Below are 22924 nucleotides of genomic sequence, written 5' to 3' on the forward strand. Positions count from 1 at the left end.
AACACTGCATGCTCTATACTGTACAGAAACACCATGCTGTACTGTACAGTTGTACCGCTGTCATCTTGTTTAGCACTCGCTGTTGCTGTCGCTGACCCGCGCACACACGCAGCAACGCACACAGGCACGCACACAGGCATGCACGCACACACACACACACAAACACACACACACACACACACACACACACACACAGAGACACAACAGTCTGCACCATGAAGCCTGTGTAATCCAGCCTAGCTGTCAGCAGTGATTCATTGTGACCCTCACACTTTGAAATGCTCAGACCACACTGTGGGGAAAACCTTTACACCGTTAGAATCCTGAGTGTTAATTCAGCGCAGGGAGTGTACAATATGGAACCAAATGGACCCCGTTATTACGAAGTACATTATATTAGCATGCGCAACATACCGTATACATAGAGGTCAGGATTATTTATTTATGTTCACATACTGTAAGGAGCAAAAGCAAGGAGGGCCATAAGAACAGGAGAACGGATGCATTGACACGTTAGCCTATATATATATAGTTGCTCTGGGCGGAAATCTCATTTACATATTCCAACGTCTTATGTTTGTTTTTTTAATTAATGCTCCACTTCGTCGCACGACGACAGTGGCACAGATCGATTTAAATCGACGTAATAAAAGATGTATCGTGATGCAAAACAACAGAAAACCGCACAAACAGAAGAAAAACACAGGATCTTTAACCCATTCTGAACGGGAACCCCTTTTGGTGTTTTAACTAAGCATCATGTTATGCTTTAGCTATTGAAAAATAGCAGACCTACAAGCTCGTAGCGCGCCACTCGGTGGCGCGCTACGAGCTTGTAGGTCTGCTATTTATTTATTTTTATCGTAAAAATGCGACACAAATCTTTGAATATATTATTCTTTCAGAGCGAACGTTTTTCTATTTCGATGTCAAGCATAAACGGGTTAAGATAATAATGAGAAAAAGAGTTTTCAGTCATTTGCTACTGCACTGAAAAGAGGAAAAGAGAAAACAGAAACGTGGTCATTTTTGTCTGGAAAACACATTTTGTGTTTCAAACATCGCAATCGTTGAGTGAATCGTTACATGCCTACAGTAGCAATAGATATGAAGTGGACCGAGGTACAGTATATGGTACAGTATATAGCAGTGCCTTCTCCATGTTAGGAAGCTGCTAATTATAGGCATGGCACCCTCCCAGTAAGCCGTGCTACTGTAAGTGCTAAGTCCTATTTATCAAATGATCCAATCTCGATGGAATCCATGCACAGTGTATGTGTGCGCGTGCGTGTGCGTGTGTGTGTGTTTGCGTGCGTGTGTGTGTGTTTGTACAAGGGCACCTGCATGTGCATGTGCGTATGTACAATATGTCTCGTTCTCCCCATTATAAATGCGACTCTGAACACATTTCTCCCCACGCAGTAAATACAATCCCCTATGGGCGCATGCATGCATGTGATCACAGCGTAATAGTGCACACAACTACCTCTGGCAGGGCTGCCAGTTACACGTGACAGCCAGCGGGGGGCACTAGTTGCTTGAACTAATAATGATGTGGCGTTTTTTTTGGCCAGCCACCTGCGGCTTCATCTGAAGTGAAAGGTTTTCCTTTAGATCGAGCACTGGCTGTCAATACTAAAATGATTTGCAAATCTGGGCAACCGCAAACAACACACACACACACACACACACACACACACACACACACACACACACACACACACACACACACACAGCAGACATGTTGACTGACGGCGCCCTATGGCGAGGCGTGACATTTCCATTAGAAGAGCTGTTGTTCTTTTCTCCGTCAGTCACAGTGGATGCTTCAGTGACGAAGCTAGAGCTGACATTAAGCACACAATCCTTATAGTGGTCATTTAGAGGTGCATAAAGGGATTTTCTTTAGTGTTGAGAGTGGTGAATAGATCTACATTCCGTTTGCAGCCACTGCTATAGAGCAGTGGTTTTCATTCAACTATAACATAAATATCCTCATAATATTTATCCCACGATTTTTGTAACCCATTTTTCACCCCTGTGTTAATCATCTAATGTGATCCTGGGCTCTACACACCCTCCACCAACCTAGTCCCCATATATGGGGGACAAGGGGAGAGCAACGGACTTGAACTCATGCTTCCTTCATGCCTGAGTGTCCAAGTTGCTCCTTTACACCTGACAGGGGGGAGTTTCCCTGGTTGGACGTAGCGTGTGGAAGGAACACGTTATTCCAACCAGTTCCTTTCCCCTCCATCAGTTTTGAAACGTGCTAAATAAAGTGGATTGGATTAGATTGGATGGAGACGCCAGGAGTGAAATTGGAAGTTATGATGGAAAGAAATGAGCATAAATCTATCATAGCCTATACTTGTGCTCGCATGAATGGGTTGGATGAAATTTGCCCATTCATGAAATGAATGATTGGATGAAAACTCATTTTGAAAATGTATTTTCTGGCCCGAGCCGCTGGCGTAGCGCCACCTATAGGCTGCAATGCGGACAAAAGATCCAAGCTGACAGCGTGTCGCGGGTTTCGAATGCCGATCCTGACGACCTTTGCTGCGTGTCACTTGTTATACGGACCCACATGGGGGGGGGAGGGGGTCCGTAACCACATGGTTTAACCCATTCTAGGCGGGAACCCCTTTTGGTGTTAGCATTATGTTATGCTTTAGCTATTGAAAAATAGCAGATCTACAAGCTCATAGCGCGCCACTCGGTGAGATCCATTAGATCCTCTCTGTGTAGAAAAGCGGAAATAATATCCACGACGTGTCTGCCTACTGTATGTGAGTGGGGGGGACTGTGTTTGAAATGAGCATTTCAGCTCAATTCGGTATATTTACGTTGCATTATATTGTATGATGTCCATTAATATAATTATGCACCGACCTGTCGAAATGAAAGAATAAAGTGAAGTACCGACGTCAGGGGCACGGCCACACACACATGCACGTGGCTTCTCTCTCTCTCTCTCTCTCTCTCTCTCTCTCTCTTCTTGTATAGGCACACACGTGCATGCACAGTCGCACACACACACACACACACACACACACACACACACACACACACACACACACACACACACACACACACACACACACACACACACACACACACACACACACACACACACACACACACACACACAGGAGATACTAAACAGCGCAGCCTGACTCTGCCTCCCTTTATCTACTAATAGGAATCATACGGCCGGCGGCAGACAGTCAGACTTTCTCTTACTATAACAATGACAATGACAATGACAATGACTTGGCCTCACCCCCCGAACCCACCTCACCCCTGCCCACTTTGACAGGCGGGGATGGCTTAGGGTCGACGACAGAGTACAGCATCTTGCAATGGGTCTGGTCCACAAGATTCGCTACACCACCAAGATACCCATGTACCTGTCTAAATACTTCCTTAATGTAAACGAAGTCCACACCCACAACACCAGAGGGAGTGCAACAAACCATGTACAACCCAGATTCGGCACAAACAAGGGACTAAATTATTTTCGCTCCTATGCCACCAAAATGTGGAACGCCCTACCAACAGTCATTAAGACATGTGAATCCCTTGACTCCTTCAAAACCGCTCTCAAAGGGCACCTACGGACGGCTGCAATCCCCCCCACCGCCCAATGTCTTAGTGTTAGTCTAGTTTTAGTCGACTAAATGTCATAAGATTTTAGTCGACTAAATCTACAGTTGATTTAGTCGACTAAAATGTATTTTTGAGGGTCTTGATGCCGTCGTAATGAGTGTTTTTACACTTGCTGAAAATAGCCGATCTACAAGCTCACAGCTGCGACGCGTTGTGAGCTTGTAGATCAGCTATAACCAAGTGTAAAATGACTTATAGTGGATCTCTTGTCCACTAGTCCCTTCCTAACATTTTAGTCTAGTTTTTATTTGTCGACGAAATTGTCAGTATATTTAGTCTTAGTTTTAGTCATCGTAGCTTAGTTTCCATTTAGTTTCCATTTATTTTTGTCAGTGAAAATAGGTAGTCGACGAACATTTTTCATCTTAGTTTTAGTCGACGAAAACAACACTGATTCCACGAGGGAGGATGTTGAAACAACACACTCCTCCATCAACACGGCTGACGGACGAGGACGAGGTCAGAGATCGTCTGGAGAGATTATATGGAGATGCCAAGGAGTCGCATTTGGCCAAAGAACAATCTCCTGAAAACGATGTTGCGCCTGCAGGGACGCCCACACAATCGTCTATTCTCAAATAGCCTATATATATATATATATATATATATATACCAGTGTTGTTTTCGTCGACTAAAACTAAGACGAAAAATTTTCGTCAACTACCTTTTTTCACTGACAAAAACGAATGGAAACTAAATGAAAATTAAGCTACGATGACTAAAACTAAGACTAAATATACTGACAATTTCGTCGACAAATAAAAACTAGACTAAAATGTTAGGAAGGGACTAGTGGACAAGAGATCCACTATAAGTAATTTTACACTTTGGTTGCATGCTGAAAATAGCCGATCTACAAGCTCACAACGCGTCGCGCTGCGACGCGTTGTGAGCTTGTGATTAGCCAGGGGAGGGCGGTGTTGGACAGCGTCATGCCTGGTTTAGCCAGGGGAGGGCGGTGTTGGACAGTGTCATGCCTGGTTTAGCCAGGGGAGGGCGGTGTTGGACAGTGTCATGCCTGGTTTAGCCAGGGGAGGGCGGTGTTGGACAGTGTCATGCCTGGTTTAACCAGGGGAGGGCGGTGTTGGACAGTGTCATGCCTGGTTTAACCAGGGGAGGGCGGTGTTGGACAGTGTCATGCCTGGTTTAACCAGGGGAGGGCGGTGTTGGACAGTGTCATGCCTGGTTTAACCAGGGGAGGGCGGTGTTGGACAGTGTCATGCCTGGTTTAACCAGGGGAGGGCGGTGTTGGACAGTGTCATGCCTGGTTTAACCAGGGGAGGGCGGTGTTGGACAGTGTCATGCCTGGTTTAACCAGGGGAGGGCGGTGTTGGACGGTGTCATGCCTGGTTTAACCAGGGGAGGGCGGTGTTGGACAGTGTCATGACTGTCTTCAGTGCGGTTGGGTGCAATTCCCCGAAAGTCCTCATGGGGGCCCTGGCCCTCCGGCCCCCACAGACTCTACGTCACTGAGCGGTGCCCGCTGGGCACTGACTGCATGGCCTACTTGGAACGATGCAAGTCCCCCCAGAAGCAAAGATTTGAGTTAAAATGTCTCTCAATGTGTTCTCAATGTGCTCAGAATATATATACATTCATGTGTGCCTCATTTTCACGATTTTTCAAAAATAGCAGACCTACAAGCTCGTAGAGCGGCACTCTATGAGCTTGTAGGTCTGCTATTTTTCAACAGCTAAAGTAAAACATAATGCTACACGTGTATGTACCTGTACGTACGCTTGTATGTACAGTATGTACACACAGAGACTTGACGATGTGTACTTACTTGACCTTTGGTTTTTGATGAAGAAAAGCTTCAGCCTCTCCTTGAATGTGTTTTCATTGACATAGAACTCCACCTGAACCCTGAGAGAGAGAGAGAGAGAGAGAGAGAGGTTAGGAGGAGTCAGACACGCACGCACGCACGCACAAGCACGCACGCACGCACGCACGCACGCACGCAAAAAAGTTATACAAATCTAATAATTTTGTTCTAGAATCTATAATGCAGCTTGAATGTCAGCTTGAACTCAGAAGCCAGCAGTGTGTCGTCCCCCATGCTTGCCGAGAAAGGACCTGCCTCCTGACTGAGACGTAGGGTGATTTGACTCAGGTTTGAATCCTGGGTATAAATCTTACATAAAACATTTTGGGGGGTCTTTTTGCCTATATCGATAGATAGTAGGTGGACAGGAAACAGGGCCTTTCTGTGTGGAGTTTGCATGTTCTCCCCGTGTCCCCTAGGGTAGGTACGCTCACAAAAAACATGCATCCTGGTCACTAAACTGCCTCCCCCTGGCCAGCCGGGGCGCCTGATGGAGGGGAAAGGAACTGGTTGGAATAACGTGTTCCTTCCACGCGCTACGTCCAACCAGGGAAACTCCCCCCCCCTGTCAGGTGTAAAGGAGCAACTTGGACACTCAGGCATGAAGGAAGCATGAGTTCAAGTCCGTTGCTCTCCCCTTGTCCCCCATATATGGGGACTAGGTTGGTGGAGGGTGTGTAGAGCCCAGGATCACATTAGATGATTGACACAGGGGTGAAAAATGGGTTACAAAATCGTGGGATAAAAAAGAAAAAAAAAGAATATATATATATATTCAAAGATTTGTGTCACATTTTCACGCTTTTTCAAAAATAGCAGACCTACGGCTACAAACTCGTAGTGCGGCACTCGAGCTATGAGCTTGTAGATCTGCTATTTTTCAATAGCTGAAGTATAACATAAAAACACCAAAAGGGGTTCCCGCCCAGAACAGGTTAAGGAGAGTGATGTGCTAATGTTCTCATAATGATGGGGGGGGGGGGGGGGGGCACACGAACATGACACATCCTGGGTTATTGCTATCACAGGTACAGTATAGGGGATTTAATAATGGCTCCCCTGTGAGGTGTGAGTCAACACCATCACTTAAATGCACATCAATACAACACTACTGGATGCATACTGTATACACTAATAACTACGGACTCTGTGTCATCATATAACTGCAGTGTGCGTCACCGCAAAGTGAACATTAGGCCCCAGAAAGGACTCTCTGGATTGGTCACTGCAGGGGTCTGATGGTCATTAGGCCCCAGAAAGGACTCTCTGGATTGGTCACTGGGGTCTGATGGTCATTAGGCCCCAGAAAGGACTCTCTGGATTGGTCACTGGGGTCTGATGGTCTCTCACAAAACATCAATTATTTCGTGTGGCACAAAGAGCACCGCATGAATCACGCGGTGCTCACGGGAGTACGCAATCCATTTGGGTTCCATTTGTATCTGTCTGGGAACGCATCATCAATCCATTTGGGTTCCATTTGTATCTGTCTGGGAACGCATCATCAATCCATTTGGGTTCCATTTGTACCTCTCTGGGAACGCATCATCAATCCATTTGGGTTCCATTTGTACCTATCTGGGAACGCATCATCAATCCATTTGGGTTCCATTTGTACCTCTCTGGGAACGCATCATCAATCCATTTGGGTTCCATTTGTACCTCTCTGGGAACGCATCATCAATCCATTTGGGTTCCATTTGTATCTGTCTGGGAACGCATCATCAATCCATTTGGGTTCCATTTGTATCTGTCTGGGAACGCATCATCAATCCATTTGGGTTACATTTGTATCTGTTTGGGAACGCATCATCAATCCATTTGGGTTACATTTGTATCTGTTTGGGAACGCATCATCAATCCATTTGGGTTCCATTTGTATCTGTCTGGGAACGCATCATCAATCCATTTGGGTTCCATTTGTATCTGTCTGGGAACGCATCATCGGCGATAAAGAAAAGAGAAAGACAATTCCTTTGAATTTGTCTCAGGAGGAGTCGCCTCGGCCGATTCCCGGAGACCGGATGTTAATTGGCCCGTTTAAACTCTTTTAGCCCCTCCCCTTCTAGAGTGCTCCTTTGTTTTCGTTCCTACTAACAACTCGTCGTTAAGGGGAGTCGCAGACGGATTCAGCCTCTGTTTTGAGGGATTACATCTGTATCCTCTCAACTCAAGAGTTTAAATGAACTCTCTACAACAGTTTCTAATTAAAGTGTCCTACATGATAAGATGCCCAGCCCGCACGGGCTTACAAGACACAAAATTGTACATACAAATAGACAGTTAACTCATGAATACATCGTTCTCCAACGTAACTGCCATGCCTTCTCTATGACTTTTCCAAAAACAAAAACTTCATTACTGAACAACCAATTTAATCAGACCAGTGTGTGTCCAGTGGAAACCTCGTATGAATCTGATCTCAGGTCAGAATGGTTTAAAAAGCTCCCAGTTGGATCTCGGGACCAAGCTGACGGTCCTCCGACAGGCGAGCCACCGTCCGTCCGTCCGTCCGTCCGTCCCCAGGCGAGCCACCGTCCGTCCGTCCGTCCGTCCGTCCCCAGGCGAGCCACCGTCCGTCCGTCCGTCCGTCCGTCCGTCCCCAGGCGAGCCACCGTCCATCCCAGCCCCTGCCTTCAGGCGCGCCCCCGATGCTCTTAGCCGAGTGTCCCCCGATGCTCTTAGCCGAGTGTCCCCCGATGCTCTTAGCCGAGTGTCCCCCGATGCTCTTAGCCGAGTGTCCCCCGATGCTCTTAGCCAAGTGTCCCCCGAGGCTCTTAGCCGAGTGTCCCCCGAGGCTCTTAGCAGAGTGTCCCCATATGCTCTTAGCCGAGTGTCCCCCGAGGCTCTTAGCCGAGTGTCCCCCGATGCTCTTAGCCGAGTGTCCCCCGATGCTCTTAGCCGAGTGTCCCCCGATGCTCTTAGCCGAGTGTCCCCCGATGCTCTTAGCCGAGTGTCCCCCGATGCTCTTAGCCGAGTGTCCCCCGATGCTCTTAGCCGAGTGTCCCCCGATGCTCTTAGCCGAGTGTCCCCCGAGGCTCTTAGCCGAGTGTCCCCCGAGGCTCTTAGCCGAGTGTCCCCCGAGGCTCTTAGCCGAGTGTCCCCCGATGCTCTTAGCCGAGTGTCCCCCGAGGCTCTTAGCTGAGTGTCCCCCGATGCTCTTAGCTGAGTGTCCCCCGATGCTCTTAGCTGAGTGTCCCCCGATGCTCTTAGCTGAGTGTCCCCCGATGCTCTTAGCTGAGTGTCCCCCGAGGCTCTTAGCTGAGTGTCCCCCGATGCTCTTAGCCGAGTGTCCCCCGAGGCTCTTAGCTGAGTGTCCCCCGATGCTCTTAGCCGAGTGTCCCCCGAGGCTCTTAGCTGAGTGTCCCCATATGCTCTTAGCCGAGTGTCCCCCGATGCTCTTAGCCGAGTGTCCCCCGATGCTCTTAGCCGAGTGTCCCCCGAGGCTCTTAGCTGAGTGTCCCCCGATGCTCTTAGCCGAGTGTCCCCCGAGGCTCTTAGCTGAGTGTCCCCATATGCTCTTAGCCGAGTGTCCCCCGAGGCTCTTAGCCGAGTGTCCCCCGATGCTCTTAGCCGAGTGTCCCCCGAGGCTCTTAGCCGAGTGTCCCCCGATGCTCTTAGCCGAGTGTCCCCCGATGCTCTTAGCCGAGTGTCCCCCGAGGCTCTTAGCCGAGTGTCCCCCGATGCTCTTAGCCGAGTGTCCCCCGATGCTCTTAGCCGAGTGTCCCCCGAGGCTCTTAGCTGAGTGTCCTGAACAGCGCAGCTAGGAATAATGGAATAGGACCCTGGTTCTAATGTGTGGGTTTTATTATCTGAACTGGGGCCGTGATTAACATAAAACAGATCTGGGTTCTTTATCCTGAATTTGTTGAAAAAAAGAGTTTCTTAAATCATGGTATAATAGTGGACAATAGAAAACAAAATGAAACTCATCCTCTACAACTCCCAGGTCACAAAGAGCTCCTCAGGAATAACAGTATATTTTATTATCGACAGATACATAGTGCTGCTTTTAAGCGTGGCTCAAGTTCACTGCACGGTAAAACACCCAGTGTTTGTTTAATTCAGACATTTTACAAATGGAACCAAATGGAACCATGAGGTTCCATGCGTATACACACACAACCCAGAGTTGCAGACCTGCACACATCTATTTGGTGCATTTCCACTCTCTCTGAGTTAATACATTTTGTTGAAATTAAAAGGTTAATGAGAGCCGATGGTCTAATGCGAGACGAAGACGGGATGGGCATAACGGCCAGCTCCGAGGTTCCAGTAATGATCAGAGTGTCACAATACGTGCTATACTTCTACTCCACCGTCTTTTTGGAGTGCTGCTTTTTCCACTTTGGTGATTTCTATTTCTTAAAGTGCATAGACTTGGCTGGCGAATGATTTTACGTCATACTGTTAAGTGCTCTAAACAAACATTGTAAAATATCCTAAAAGTCCGCATAGACTTGACTGGCTGAGATGAGATACTGTAGTTCCTCCTCTGAGATGACAAGAGGAGGTGCAGGACAATACTGCAGCCAAGAGAGAGAGAGAGAGAGAGAGAGAGAGAGAGAGACACAGAGAGAGAGAGAGAGACACACACAGAGAGAGATAGAGAGAGAGAGAGAGAGAGAGAGAGAGAGAGAGAGAGAGAGAGAAACAGACAGAGCGTGCGCGCGTGTGTGTGTGTGTGTGTGTGTGTGTGTGTGTGTGTGTGTGTGTGTGTGTGTGTGTGTGTGTGTGTGTGTGTGTGTGTGTGTGTGTGTGTGTGTGTGTGTGTGTGTGTGTGCGTGTGCGTGCGTGCGTGCGTGTTAGTGAGAGAGAGAGAGAGAGAGAGAGAGAGAGAGAGAGACATGTCATCTGGGTCTTTCTCTAATTCATCCCTTTACCCACTGTATCACCATGGAGACAGTGTGTGTGTGTGTGTGTGTGTGTGTGTGTGTGTGTGTGTGTGTGTGTGTGTGTGTGTGTGTGTGTGTGTGTGTGTGTGTGTGTGTGTGTGTGTGCGTGTGTGTGTGTGTGCGTGTGTGTGTGTGTGTGTGTGTTTGTCACAAACCATCAACACAACCACCCACACACAGTACATCATACAGTTGGATGACATCCAATGTTCACAAGACAACATCATATCATAGTGACATCAAACACATGAAAAACAACTAAATACATAAATGTACAGTACTTGAGTAGCCTACTGTAATTAGCTGTTCCTTAAAATTCAACTGTGTAACTTTTAGCTAAATATATTTGTATACTGTATATAAACTGTACATAAAGTGACTATAGGCTGTTTAATCCCTTTGCACTTCGAAGGGATTGATTGATTGATTGGGCCATAAGTTGATTTATTGTTGATTGACATAAAAGTGTCAAACTCGTTCTGTTTTTGGATACTTACTTTCACTACTTTTCTAATAATGTCCAATTTCACTGTATTTGATATATTTGGAAAACATCTTGAAAATCTTGATGATTTATTTCTTAAATGTCCACATTTTAACACAGCATTACATATTAAAAAAAAAAAAAAAACTTTTGTACTCAAGCATTTTTTTTAAAGCAAGTATACTCCAGAACAAATTTTACAGTTGTCCTTTTGAGTATAATATATCTTGCCAGGAGTATTTCTACTTGGACCTTAAAGTACATTTACTGGCGTTGAATACTCTGTCCACAGCTGTCAGAGCAGATACATCTATTCTGTTCAGCCCTCATGTTCGCCCGGCGGGTCTGAGATCTCATTACACTGGCCTACATTCTGTACTGTACAGTGTGTTTATGTAAGGTCCAAAAACAAACACAGTAAAAGCATGATGACTCACTGAGGATATCTTTATCCACCAGAACCACTGGAGTCCCATTCTGAATGCTTGCTTCCATGCTTGTTTTTTGAGTGGTGCAACCACTCCAAGGAACAGCAATGTCCGTGTTCCCGTGTTCACCTATGTGTTCATTAATGAGCATCATATAATGAGTACCAGTAGGGGCGCTGTTTGCCAGAAACGGAGAGAGAGAGACAGTGCTGCACTGTTGCCTGCTAATGAGAGAGAGAGAGAGAGAGAGAGAGAGAGAGAGAGAGAGAGAGAGAGAGAGAGAGAGAGAGAGAGAGAGAGAGAGAGAGAGGAGAGAGAGAGAGGGAGAGAGAGAGGGGAAGGGGGGGGCGAGAGAAAGGGGAGTTGCACCACTCGGTTCACAGTGATTTTTAAAGATGGAGTGCCACAATTGTTGTATTTTTCCAGTTTTTCATGTGTCTATGAGGTGACAGTACTTCATTAGACACCCTGGAGTCGTTTTTATGTGCCATTTTGACCTAGGGAACGATTCTACAAAATTGGTCTTCTAAATCCTAACATTTTTCTGAATACCCCATGTTTCTATGTCAGTGGTTCTCAAACATTGTCATGTCAAGGACACCCAAGATTATATGTAATTGGCTGCCGAACCCCATCTGAAAATATGTTGTTCCAGGGACCTCCCCAGAAGCAAAGGTTTGAGTTAAAATGTTCACTCTGTAATAATATATATTCAAAGATTTGAGGCACATTTTTCAATAGCTAAAGCATAACAAAATGCTTAAAACACCAACAGGGGTTCCCCGGCCCAGAATGGGTTATAGACATAGAGCCCATTTCAAAGGTGTCGTTTTCACAGCCGCAATTTAGTTTTGTCTGTTTCTCCCTTTGTCTGTCGTCCTTACAAGACATCGACTGGACTGTACTGTGTTTGAAGTTTGACAATTTCTTGATGTTTGGAAATACCGTAGGCTGAAAGATTTACCATTCCGCACATGTAGCCTCCCAACGCCGGGACAGCACTGTGCTCTGCTGTGATTGGGTCTCAGGGCCACAGCCTCCCCAACGCCGGACAGCACTGTGCTCTGCTGTGATTGGGTCTCAGGGCCACAGCGCAGTGGCGTGCACAGATAGACACTAGGGGGTGCTAGAGCACCCCCTGCCCTTTTGGCAATGTGCTCTTTAAAAAAAAAAAAAAGGTTTTATTTTTTTTCTTAATTTGTAGTGTGTGGACCATGCGGTGACATTGATCAAATCTTGATTAAAAAAAAACGCTTCTACTATATTATTTAGGCCCCCACAATCTAAAGCTATGTTTCTATGTCAGAGGTTCTTCGATTAAAAGAAAATAGCAGACCTACAAGCTCGTAGCGCGCCACTCGGTGGCGCGCTATGAGCTTGTAGATCTGCTATTTTTCAATAGCTAAAGCACCAAAATGGGTTCCCGCCCCAAAATGCGCTGCACAAGGTGCCCTTTTTTCACTTGAGCACCTGCCCCTCTAAATGTCTGTGCACGCCACTGCTACAGTGAGTGAAGAGGGAGATCACACACCATGCTGTAGGGCTAGCACCACCTACAACGTCTGAAACAGTGGTTTCTAAAAGACATACTAGGGGGAATAAACCAGTTCTGAAAAGGCCCCGTGACCCACACAACCCTGACCACTTTAAACGCGGCGGCTGAATGGGTGCTGTCTGTGTTATGTCGGGTGGTCAGATGAGGTATGTGGGCCGCGGCCAGCAGACGCCTTCGGGATTTTTGGAGGAAGAGGTTGGGAAGTCTACTGATCTACAGGTACACGTGTGGGAAGGACTCTGATCTTCAAAGGGACAACGGAGCGAGTGTGGACTGATGTCTGGGTGAGCGAGTGGGAGTGACCATCTGTCCATTCATTGTACCAAGACATCAGAGACACACATACTTCCCACAGATTACAACCACACACACACACGGAGATTTAGAAAACATGACCAATGACAAAAAAACCCTCCCATATCTGCTGGGCGAAGTATGACAATGTGCAAACACATGCAGCAAGATTCGTGAGTTTGCTGTGATAGGACTGAAGGATATCAAACGGAACACAACCACCCTAAAGACTATATAATCATTGTGCTTTCTGCTTTGGCAACGTAGACTTTTGTTTTCTCTCATGCCAATAAAGCACTTTGAATTGAATTGAGTTGAATTGAGTGGGTGTTGAGAAGAGAAGGGCTGGCTGTTCAAAGACGCCGTACTGAAGGAAACATGAGACATGCTGACCCGTGTTAATACCATGTCAGCAGGGAGCCAACGTCGCAGGAGGAACATGTTTAAAACATGCTTTAGAAAGCAGTGTTGATTCCGTTGAATCACTGACGAAAACTAAATGGAAACTAAATGAAAACTAAGCTATGGTGACTAAAACTAAGACTAAGAATAAATGTATTGACAATTTCGACAACAAATAAAAACTAGACTAAAATGTTAGGAAGGGACTATAGTGGACAAGATAGCCAAAAGAAATAACAGATCTACAAGCTTGTTGATCTGCTATTTTCAGCTAGTGTAGAATCAGTCATTACGACGGCAACAAGGCCCGCCAAAATACATTTTAGTCGACTAAATCAACTGTATAGATTTAGTCGACTAAACTCTTGTGACATTTAGTCGACTAAAACTAGATTAACACTAAAACATTCCAGGTGACTATTGTGACTAAAACTAAATGAAAACGAATCAAGAGACTATGACTTAAACTAAAATCAAAATGTGCTGTCAAAATCAACACTGTTAGAAAGGAGACAATTAACACATGGCCTGTGCACGTACTGTACACTATGTTAGTCGTTAGTGTCATCTAATTATTTTCAGGAATTGTATCATGTATGCTTTAAGTTCACCGTTTGGAATGAGAAGACGATACAGTCGATACTGTACATGCAGATTACAGATAGTATTTTGATTTAACCCATTTTGGAATGAGGTCTACAGTATGAAAGAAAAAGGCTTCTAAATCCTAACATTTTTCTGAAAAACCCATGTTTCTATGTCAGTGGTGCTCAACCTTTTTCATGTCAAGGACCCCCAGAATTATCTGTATTGGGCCACGGACCCCCCATCTCAAAATATGTAGTTCCAGGGACCCCCCCCCCCCCAGAAGCAAATATATATATATTTTTATGTTCACTCTGAAATATATAATCAAAGATTTGCACCACATTTTCACGACTATGACGGATCTGCTATTTTTCAATAGCTAAAGTAAAACAAGGGGTTCCTGCCCAAAATGGGTTAAGGAGAAGTGACGCTCTCCGTATAGGCCTCTGAGTTACATTCTAAATAAAAAAACAAAATAAAGTATTAATCTTACTACGTATCTTAGTGATGTTCCAATGGCAAGCAGAGCCATTGAGAGAGAGGGAGCAATGCAGTCCTATAAAGCATCTGTAATTTGGATGCTTCTAAGGGAGAAATGAAATGAGTCTCTGACTCATCAAATAAAGAGAGACTCCTATTTCAAAACTTGAAGATAATTTGGTTGGTATGAATAATGGTATATGAATTAACTTCATTTGTTTTAGTGCTTTTCCCAAACAAGGTTACAAAGTGCTTTACGGAAGTGGTTCTTAAACTTTTACATTTCAAGGATGAGAAGGCAGAATTCTCAGAGTTACAGTCCTGTAAGGGTCTATATGGTTCCTAACTATATCAGTCATTTTCCTGGGGACCCCCCCTGGAACCCCCCCAAGGACCCCTGGGGGTTCCCGGATCCAGTGTTGTTTTCGTCGACTAAAACTAAGACGAAAAATGTTCGAAAAATGTTTTTCACTGACTAAAACGAAATAAAAACGAATCTATGATGACTAAAATTAAGACTAAATATACTGACAATTTCGTCAACAAATAAGAACTAGACTAAAATATTAGTAAGTGACTAGTGGACAAGAGTTCCAGTTTTATGCTGGGTTGCATGCTGAAAATAGCAGACGCTAATAGCAGACGCAATGCGTCGCAGCGCGACGCGTTACAAGATTGTAGATCTGCTATTTTCAGCATGCAACCAAAGTGTAAAATATGTCATTACAACGACATTAAGGCCTGTCAAAACACATTTTAGTCGACTAAATCAATTGTAGATTTAGTCGACTAAAATCGTATGACATTTAGTCGACTAAAACTAGACTAAACACTAGAACATTCCAGGTGACTAAAATGTGACTAAAACTAACAAGTGAAAACTATTCAAGAGACTATGACTAAAACTAAAATAGAAATTGGCTGCCAAAAACAACACTGCCCGGATCCCACTCTGAGAACAATTATTTTACAAAACACCATAAAGAATTACAGTACGTATAGAAACAACAGAGAAGAGAAGACATTCATAGGAAATATAATAAGAAAGATACACAAAGTAACACAATAAAACAATGTCAAATTAAATAAAGAAATGTCATAAAGGAGACGGAAGTTAAGTGTTACCAAATGGACCCTTATGGGTCTGTAACTCAAAGAGTGTGTACCAATTAAACCAAACGGACGATTTAGTTTGCGTTCATTTATGTGTTAAAAAAGGGACTTTGAGACTCGTGTCACTGTAAGACGACGAGGAGACTATTTTGGAATATCAATTTCTAATCAAGAGCAACCATTGAATACAATCTCACCAATATTTGAAGTTACATCATTGGATTTGGTTCCACTTTTAGTACACTCTCTAGTCTACGCTAAACCAATGGATCTGACTGTGTATAGTACTCTCTAGTCTACGCTAAACCAATGGATCTGACTGTGTATAGTACTCTCTATACGCTAAACCAATGGATCTGACTGTGTATAGTACTCTCTATACGCTAAACCAATGGATCTGACTGTGTATAGTACTCTCTAGTCTACGCTAAACCAATGGATCTGACTGTGTATAGTACTCTCTATACGCTAAACCAATGGATCTGACTGTGTATAGTACTCTCTATACGCTAAACCAATGGATCTGACTGTGTATAGTACTCTCTAGTCTACGCTAAACCAATGGATCTGACTGTGTATAGTACTCTCTATACGCTAAACCAATGGATCTGACTGTGTATTAGTACTCTCTCTACGCTAAACCAATGGATCTGACTGTGTATAGTACTCTCTATACGCTAAACCAATGGATCTGACTGTGTATAGTACTCTCTAGTCTACGCTAAACCAATGGATCTGACTGTGTATAGTACTCTCTATACGCTAAACCAATGGATCTGACTGTGTATAGTACTCTCTATACGCTAAACCAATGGATCTGACTGTGTATTAGTACTCTCTATACGCTAAACCAATGGATCTGACTGTGTATAGTACTCTCTAGTCTACGCTAAACCAATGGATCTGACTGTGTATAGTACTCTCTAGTCTACGCTAAACCAATGGATCTGACTGTGTATAGTACTCTCTAGTCTACGCTAAACCAATGGATCTGACTGTGTATAGTACTCTCTCTACGCTAAACCAATGGATCTGACTGTGTATAGTACTCTCTAGTCTACGCTAAACCAATGGATCTGACTGTGTATAGTACTCTCTATACGCTAAACCAATGGATCTGACTGTGTATTAGTACTCTCTATACGCTAAACCAATGGATCTGACTGTGTATAGTACTCTCTAGTCTACGCTAAACCAATGGATCTGACTGTGTATAGTACTCTCTATACGCTAAACCAATGGATCTGACTGTGTATAGTACTCTCTAGTCTACGCTAAACCAATGGATCTGACTGTGTATAGTACTCTCTATACGCTAAACCAATGGATCTGACTGTGTATTAGTACTCTCTCTACGCTAAACCAATGGATCTGACTGTGTATAGTACTCTCTCTACGCTAAACCAATGGATCTGACTGTGTATAGTACTCTCTCTACGCTAAACCAATGGATCTGACTGTGTATAGTACTCTCTCTACGCTAAACCAATGGATCTGACTGTGTATAGTACTCTCTCTACGCTAAACCAATGGATCTGACTGTGTATAGTACTCTCTCTACGCTAAACCAATGGATCTGACTGTGTATAGTACTCTCTATACGCTAAACCAATGGATCTGACTGTGTATAGTACTCTCTATACGCTAAACCAATGGATCTGACTGTGTATAGTACTCTCTATACGCTAAACCAATGGATCTGACTGTGTATTAGTACTCTCTCTACGCTAAACCAATGGATCTGACTGTGTATAGTACTCTCTAGTCTACGCTAAACCAATGGATCTGACTGTGTATAGTACTCTCTATACGCTAAACCAATGGATCTGACTGTGTATAGTACTCTCTATACGCTAAACCAATGGATCTGACTGTGTATAGTACTCTCTATACGCTAAACCAATGGATCTGACTGTGTATTAGTACTCTCTATACGCTAAACCAATGGATCTGACTGTGTATTAGTACTCTCTATACGCTAAACCAATGGATCTGACTGTGTATAGTACTCTCTCTACGCTAAACCAATGGATCTGACTGTGTATAGTACTCTCTCTACGCTAAACCAATGGATCTGACTGTGTATAGTACTCTCTATACGCTAAACCAATGGATCTGACTGTGTATAGTACTCTCTCTACGCTAAACCAATGGATCTGACTGTGTATAGTACTCTCTCTACGCTAAACCAATGGATCTGACTGTGTATAGTACTCTCTCTACGCTAAACCAATGGATCTGACTGTGTATAGTACTCTCTCTACGCTAAACCAATGGATCTGACTGTGTATAGTACTCTCTATACGCTAAACCAATGGATCTGACTGTGTATTATTAACCCATATTGCGCTGGATCCCATTTTGGTATTAGCATCATGTTATGCTTTAGCTATTGAAAAATAGCAGATCTACAAGCTCATAGCGCGCCACCGAGTGGCGCGCTACGAGCTTGTAGGTCTGCTATTTTTGAAAAATCGAAGAGCGACGGACATAGAAGACATTTTTAGAATCTGATCTCAGGTCAGAATGGAAAACTGTCAGGATGTAGAAGACATTTTTAGAATCTGATCTCAGGTCAGAATGGGTTAAACTCTCTACGCTAAACCAATGGATCTGACTGAGTAGCAAGAGGGCCTCATGGGTATACCAAACGCCCTGCAGGCAACAACCAATGAGGAGGGAGCGTGCTTTGATGAGCATGCTGTCCGAGTTGGCTCCAAGCTGTGATTGGACCGCGGTGGACGGAATATATTTGCTGTTCTGAAAATGAGACGTATAGCCTGAGGAGTTAGTTCAGTCAGACGTACTCCAGGGAGTTCATGCCGTGCTCAAAGGCGCATAGTATACTCAAGGGGTTTACATGTTGCATTTATTTTCTTTTTTCTTTATAATTTTTATCCCACGATTTCTTAACCCATTTTTCACCCCTGTGTCAATCATCTAATGTGATCCTGGGCTCTACACACCCTCCGCCAACCTAGTCCCCATATATGGGGGACAAGGGGAGAGCAACGGACTTGAACTCATGCTTCCTTCATGCCTGAGTGTCCAAGTTGCTCCTTTACACCTGACAGGGGGGAGTTTCCCTGGTTGGACGTAGCGCGTGGAAGGAACACGTTATTCCAACCAGTTCCTTTCCCCCTCCATCAGGCGCCCCGGCTGGCCAGTAGGGGGAGGCAGTTTAGAGAGACCAGGATTACTGCATGTTTTTTGTGAGGGTACCTACGCCATGCTGAATTTCTATGTGGGTGAATATAAGTGTGTGCAAGTCCCACACGTCATTCGCTGATGTGGCAGTCAGCTGACCAATTGGGCAGGCTACTTAAGCTCACTATAGACTGCATGCTTCTTCCTGCCTTCCTCTGCATATGGTTCCTGGTTGTTATGTGATGTTTGCTCCCACCACCACCACCCCAGCACCACCGGTGGGCTCTGTTATTTATGTTCCCCATGTTTTATGACAGTGTTTAATCACGCCGAGCATGGAGAAAATGCTGCAGAGCCGAACGCCAAGTCAAATATCATTATTTGTATTCTCATTCTATAATTAAAAACATTGGTTAAATCTATTCGTGAGTTGTCTGACTGAATTGCACATATACAGTAGAACTAGAACTGTATTGAACAACTTAAACCCCAGCATCTGTATTGCAGGGAAAGCTTAAACCCCAGCATCTGTATTGCAGGAAAAGCTTAAAAACAGCAGATCTGCTATTTTCCACGAAAGCTAGCTTTCCCCGCAATAACAATAAAATATAAAATCCCATATAGATTGTAGGGGAGATCAGATCGTGCCTTTGCTGCTGCGGCGCCCCCTATAGGCTCTGGGACAGGCTGCCCTTTACCACCGTCTATTGAGGCTTTTAATTATCTTCTTAATTGCCCCCCACCGGCGGGGGCAGCGGCTGTCCACCTCTGAACAGAACTCAACGGGTCAACGGAGACCCAATCGGTCTCCGGTTCCAACTCTGATGTTGTGGATTTACCCCCTTTTACCTCCCTGGGGTTTAAGAGGTTATAAGACTCATTTATTTCCAATGGCCTTTGATCACTCCTGAGGTTATTGTACTTGTTTCATTTTAATTGATGCTTTCCCCCCTGTGTCTGTACGGTGGCTCAGGGGTAGACAGGGTGGCTGGATGGTAATCACAAGGTTAATTGCCTAGTTCGATCCCTGTGGGCTCCCCCAGAGTTGGTGTGTCGAAGTGTCCTTGAGCAAGACACTGAACCCCTAATTGCTCCTCCTAGCAGATCTACAAGCTCATAGCGCGCCACCGAGTGGCACGCTACGAGCTTGTAGGTCTGCTATTTTTCAAAGAAATCATAAAAATGTGGCGCAGTCCATGAATATAATTATATTCTTTCAAAGAGAATGTTTTTAACTCTGGTCTAAATGCGTTAAGGATTCATACATTAATCTGTGATCTGCAATAAACAATGGGAGCCATAATAGCGACAGCCTCTGATTTTATGCTTCAGCTAATATAGACAGCGAACGGACGAGTTCGCGACCGGAGGCATTGTGTTCGGGTTGCTGGGTGTTGCGATGTTTCCCCGAATGCCTTGAGGGAATTTATTTCAAGACACTGGCACAAAAGATACACTGATTAAAAGTCAATCATGTCATGTCTGTCCCATTCTCATGGACACAGTTAAGGTCAATGCGGTCGTCATCCGTTTCTACGTCCGGAGATTCCTTCCTATCCAGGACAGGCTTCAGACGCGCCTCCTCGGGAGACTTGGCTCAGATCTGAGCCCGTTTTATTTTGGCTGTTAGAGGAACCCCGGTACGACCGTTGCATGCCCTTGCTGACGTACAACCCCAGACAGGTTTTTGAACCCACAACCTTCCGCATGAAACCTCTAGTTATTTTTACTTTCTGTTTGTCCTGCACCTGTTGACCAGCGTGGAAGAGGGAATAGTTCCTCATTAGGTGAAATATGATCGCATCTCTTTCAGTTGGACAGCAGCTGCGAGTACAGTAGCCTACATACTGTACAAATATAAGTAGTTCTGGAGAGGTCGTCTTCACCCGAGGTTCAACTGAAGTAACAGAAGTAACTTAAGGCTGGAGGGGAGACCAGCTGAAATCAGTTAACCCATTCTGACCTGAGATCAGATTCTAAAAATGTCTTCTACATCCTGACAGTTTTCATTCTGACCTGAGATCAGATTCTAAAAATGTCTTCTACATCCTGACAGTTTTCTAGAAAAAGCTATGTTTCTATGTCAGTCGTTCTTCGATTTTTTTCAAAAATAGCAGACCTACAAGCTCGTAGCGCGCCACAGAGTGGCGCGCTACGAGCTTGTAGATCTGCTATTTTTCAATAGCTAAAGCATAACAAAATGCCCAAAATGGGTTAAACAATGTGTTGAATTTGAATCTGAAATCGACTCTGAAATATCTATGTATACAGTATACTAAGTTGTATTGATTACTGTTAATCTTCTTAGTGATTATTCTATTGATGACTTTCACGATTAGATAATTGAGAAGGTTGTTTTATTCATTTAATATATAAATTAATCGATTAACCCCCTCATGGCATTGTTTCATCAGGCCTAGTTCACACGTACCAAACACCAATCAAGCAAATGTTTGGTCGTTTTTTTGGGGCCACCACAATGCTTTTCCAATGGGAGTCACATGGTTTGATCAAACATTTGTGTTTGATTGCTGATTGCTGGTGGTGTTCTGCCCCTCCCCCCCCCCCCCCCCCCCCATCAAACACAAGTGTTTGATCAAACCATGACGTGACTCCCATTGGAAAAGCATTGTGGTGGCCCCAAAAAAACGACCAAACATTTGCTTGATTGGTGTTTGGTACGTGTGAATGTGTCACCGCTGTTGAGGCCCCGTGGGCAACGCTCTAGTATTATGAATTAACCCCTTTTTGGTGTTAGCATTATGTTATGCTTTAGCTATTGAAAAATAGCAGACCTACAAGCTCGTAGCGCGCCACCGAGTGGCGCGCTACGAGCTTGTAGGTCTGCTATTTTTGAAAAATCGAAGAACGACTGACATAGAAACATAGCTTTTTCAGAAAACTGTCAGGATGTATAAGACATTTTTTTTAATCTGATCTCAGGTGAAAATTGGTTAATATGAATGCAGAGAACAAACGTAATAATAATAATGGTTCCGTTGTGACCGTAGCAAAGCAGCGAGGCAGCGAGCTGAAGCTATACAGTAAAGTTCAAGCCATTATCCCTTAATGGTACAAATATCACAGCCTGATGTACGTTGTTCCCATTTTACACAGTGATTTGATATGCTCCTGCATGCTGATTGGTCACCTGCTGTATTGTTATCGCCAGCGATAGAATGGCACCAAGCAAGCAGCCAAAACCGCCACCGTGTGTAACCCCATTCTGGGCGGGAACCCATTTTGGTGTTAGCATCATGTCGTGCTTTAGCTATTGAAAAATAGCAGATCTACAAGCTCATAGCGCGCCACAAAATCGAAGAGCGACTGACATAGAAGACATTTTTTTAGAATCTGATCTCAGGTCAGAATGAAAACTGTCAGGATGTAGAAGACTTTTTTAGAATCTGATCTCAGGTCAGAATGGGTTACGGTCACCTTGGACAGCTCGCTATAATGACATAAATGGCATCCGCCTTCGGTCGGCAAACATGGTTGCTGCGGATGGTTTGGTCAACAAAATACACTGGAGTCTGTCTGGGCACAAAGGAAGTCAAACAGACACCCGTGTGAACTGAGTGGAGCAACTCCCCTCTCCCCCCCACCCCCCCCCACCCCCCCACCCCCCTCTCTCTCTCTCTTTCTTAGGGGCAGCGGTGGCCGAACGGTTTGCGGAGCGGTCTTGATATCGGAAGGTCGCTATAGTTCGTATCCCCGGACCGGGACGTTAAAATTAAAAAAACGCTGAAGTGCCCTTGAGCAAGGCATTGAACCTCTACCATGAAATGTTCTATAGGGCCTGGTTGTAAACAAGTTCTTGAGCTTAGTCCAGTTACCCTGGGTAAACATAGTATACCTTTCCTTTCCTTAGTCCAGTTACCCTGGGTAAACATAGTACCTTTCCTTTCCTTAGTCCAGTTACCCTGGGTAAACATAGTACCTTTCCTTTCCTTAGTCCAGTTACCCTGGGTAAACATAGTACCTTTCCTTTCCTTAGTCCAGTTACCCTGGGTAAACATAGTACCTTTCCTTTCCTTAGTC

General features: G+C 44.7%; 1 protein-coding gene across 1 annotated transcript in view; it reads right to left on the minus strand.

The window, feature by feature from the left end:
- Window positions 1–22924, minus strand: part of kcnt1b (potassium sodium-activated channel subfamily T member 1b) — a gene marked incomplete at both ends in the record, with an annotated part of 159410 nt that overhangs the window by 69502 nt on the left and 66984 nt on the right. The window contains one exon of the mRNA XM_083783435.1: window positions 5459–5538. Within this exon, the coding sequence (XP_083639561.1) occupies window positions 5459–5538 (80 nt within the window). The remainder of the gene's footprint in view (window positions 1–5458; window positions 5539–22924) is intronic.

Source organism: Protomyctophum parallelum (genome assembly GCF_964188405.1).
Source record: "Protomyctophum parallelum genome assembly, chromosome: 15".
Classification (NCBI taxonomy): domain Eukaryota; kingdom Metazoa; phylum Chordata; class Actinopteri; order Myctophiformes; family Myctophidae; genus Protomyctophum; species Protomyctophum parallelum.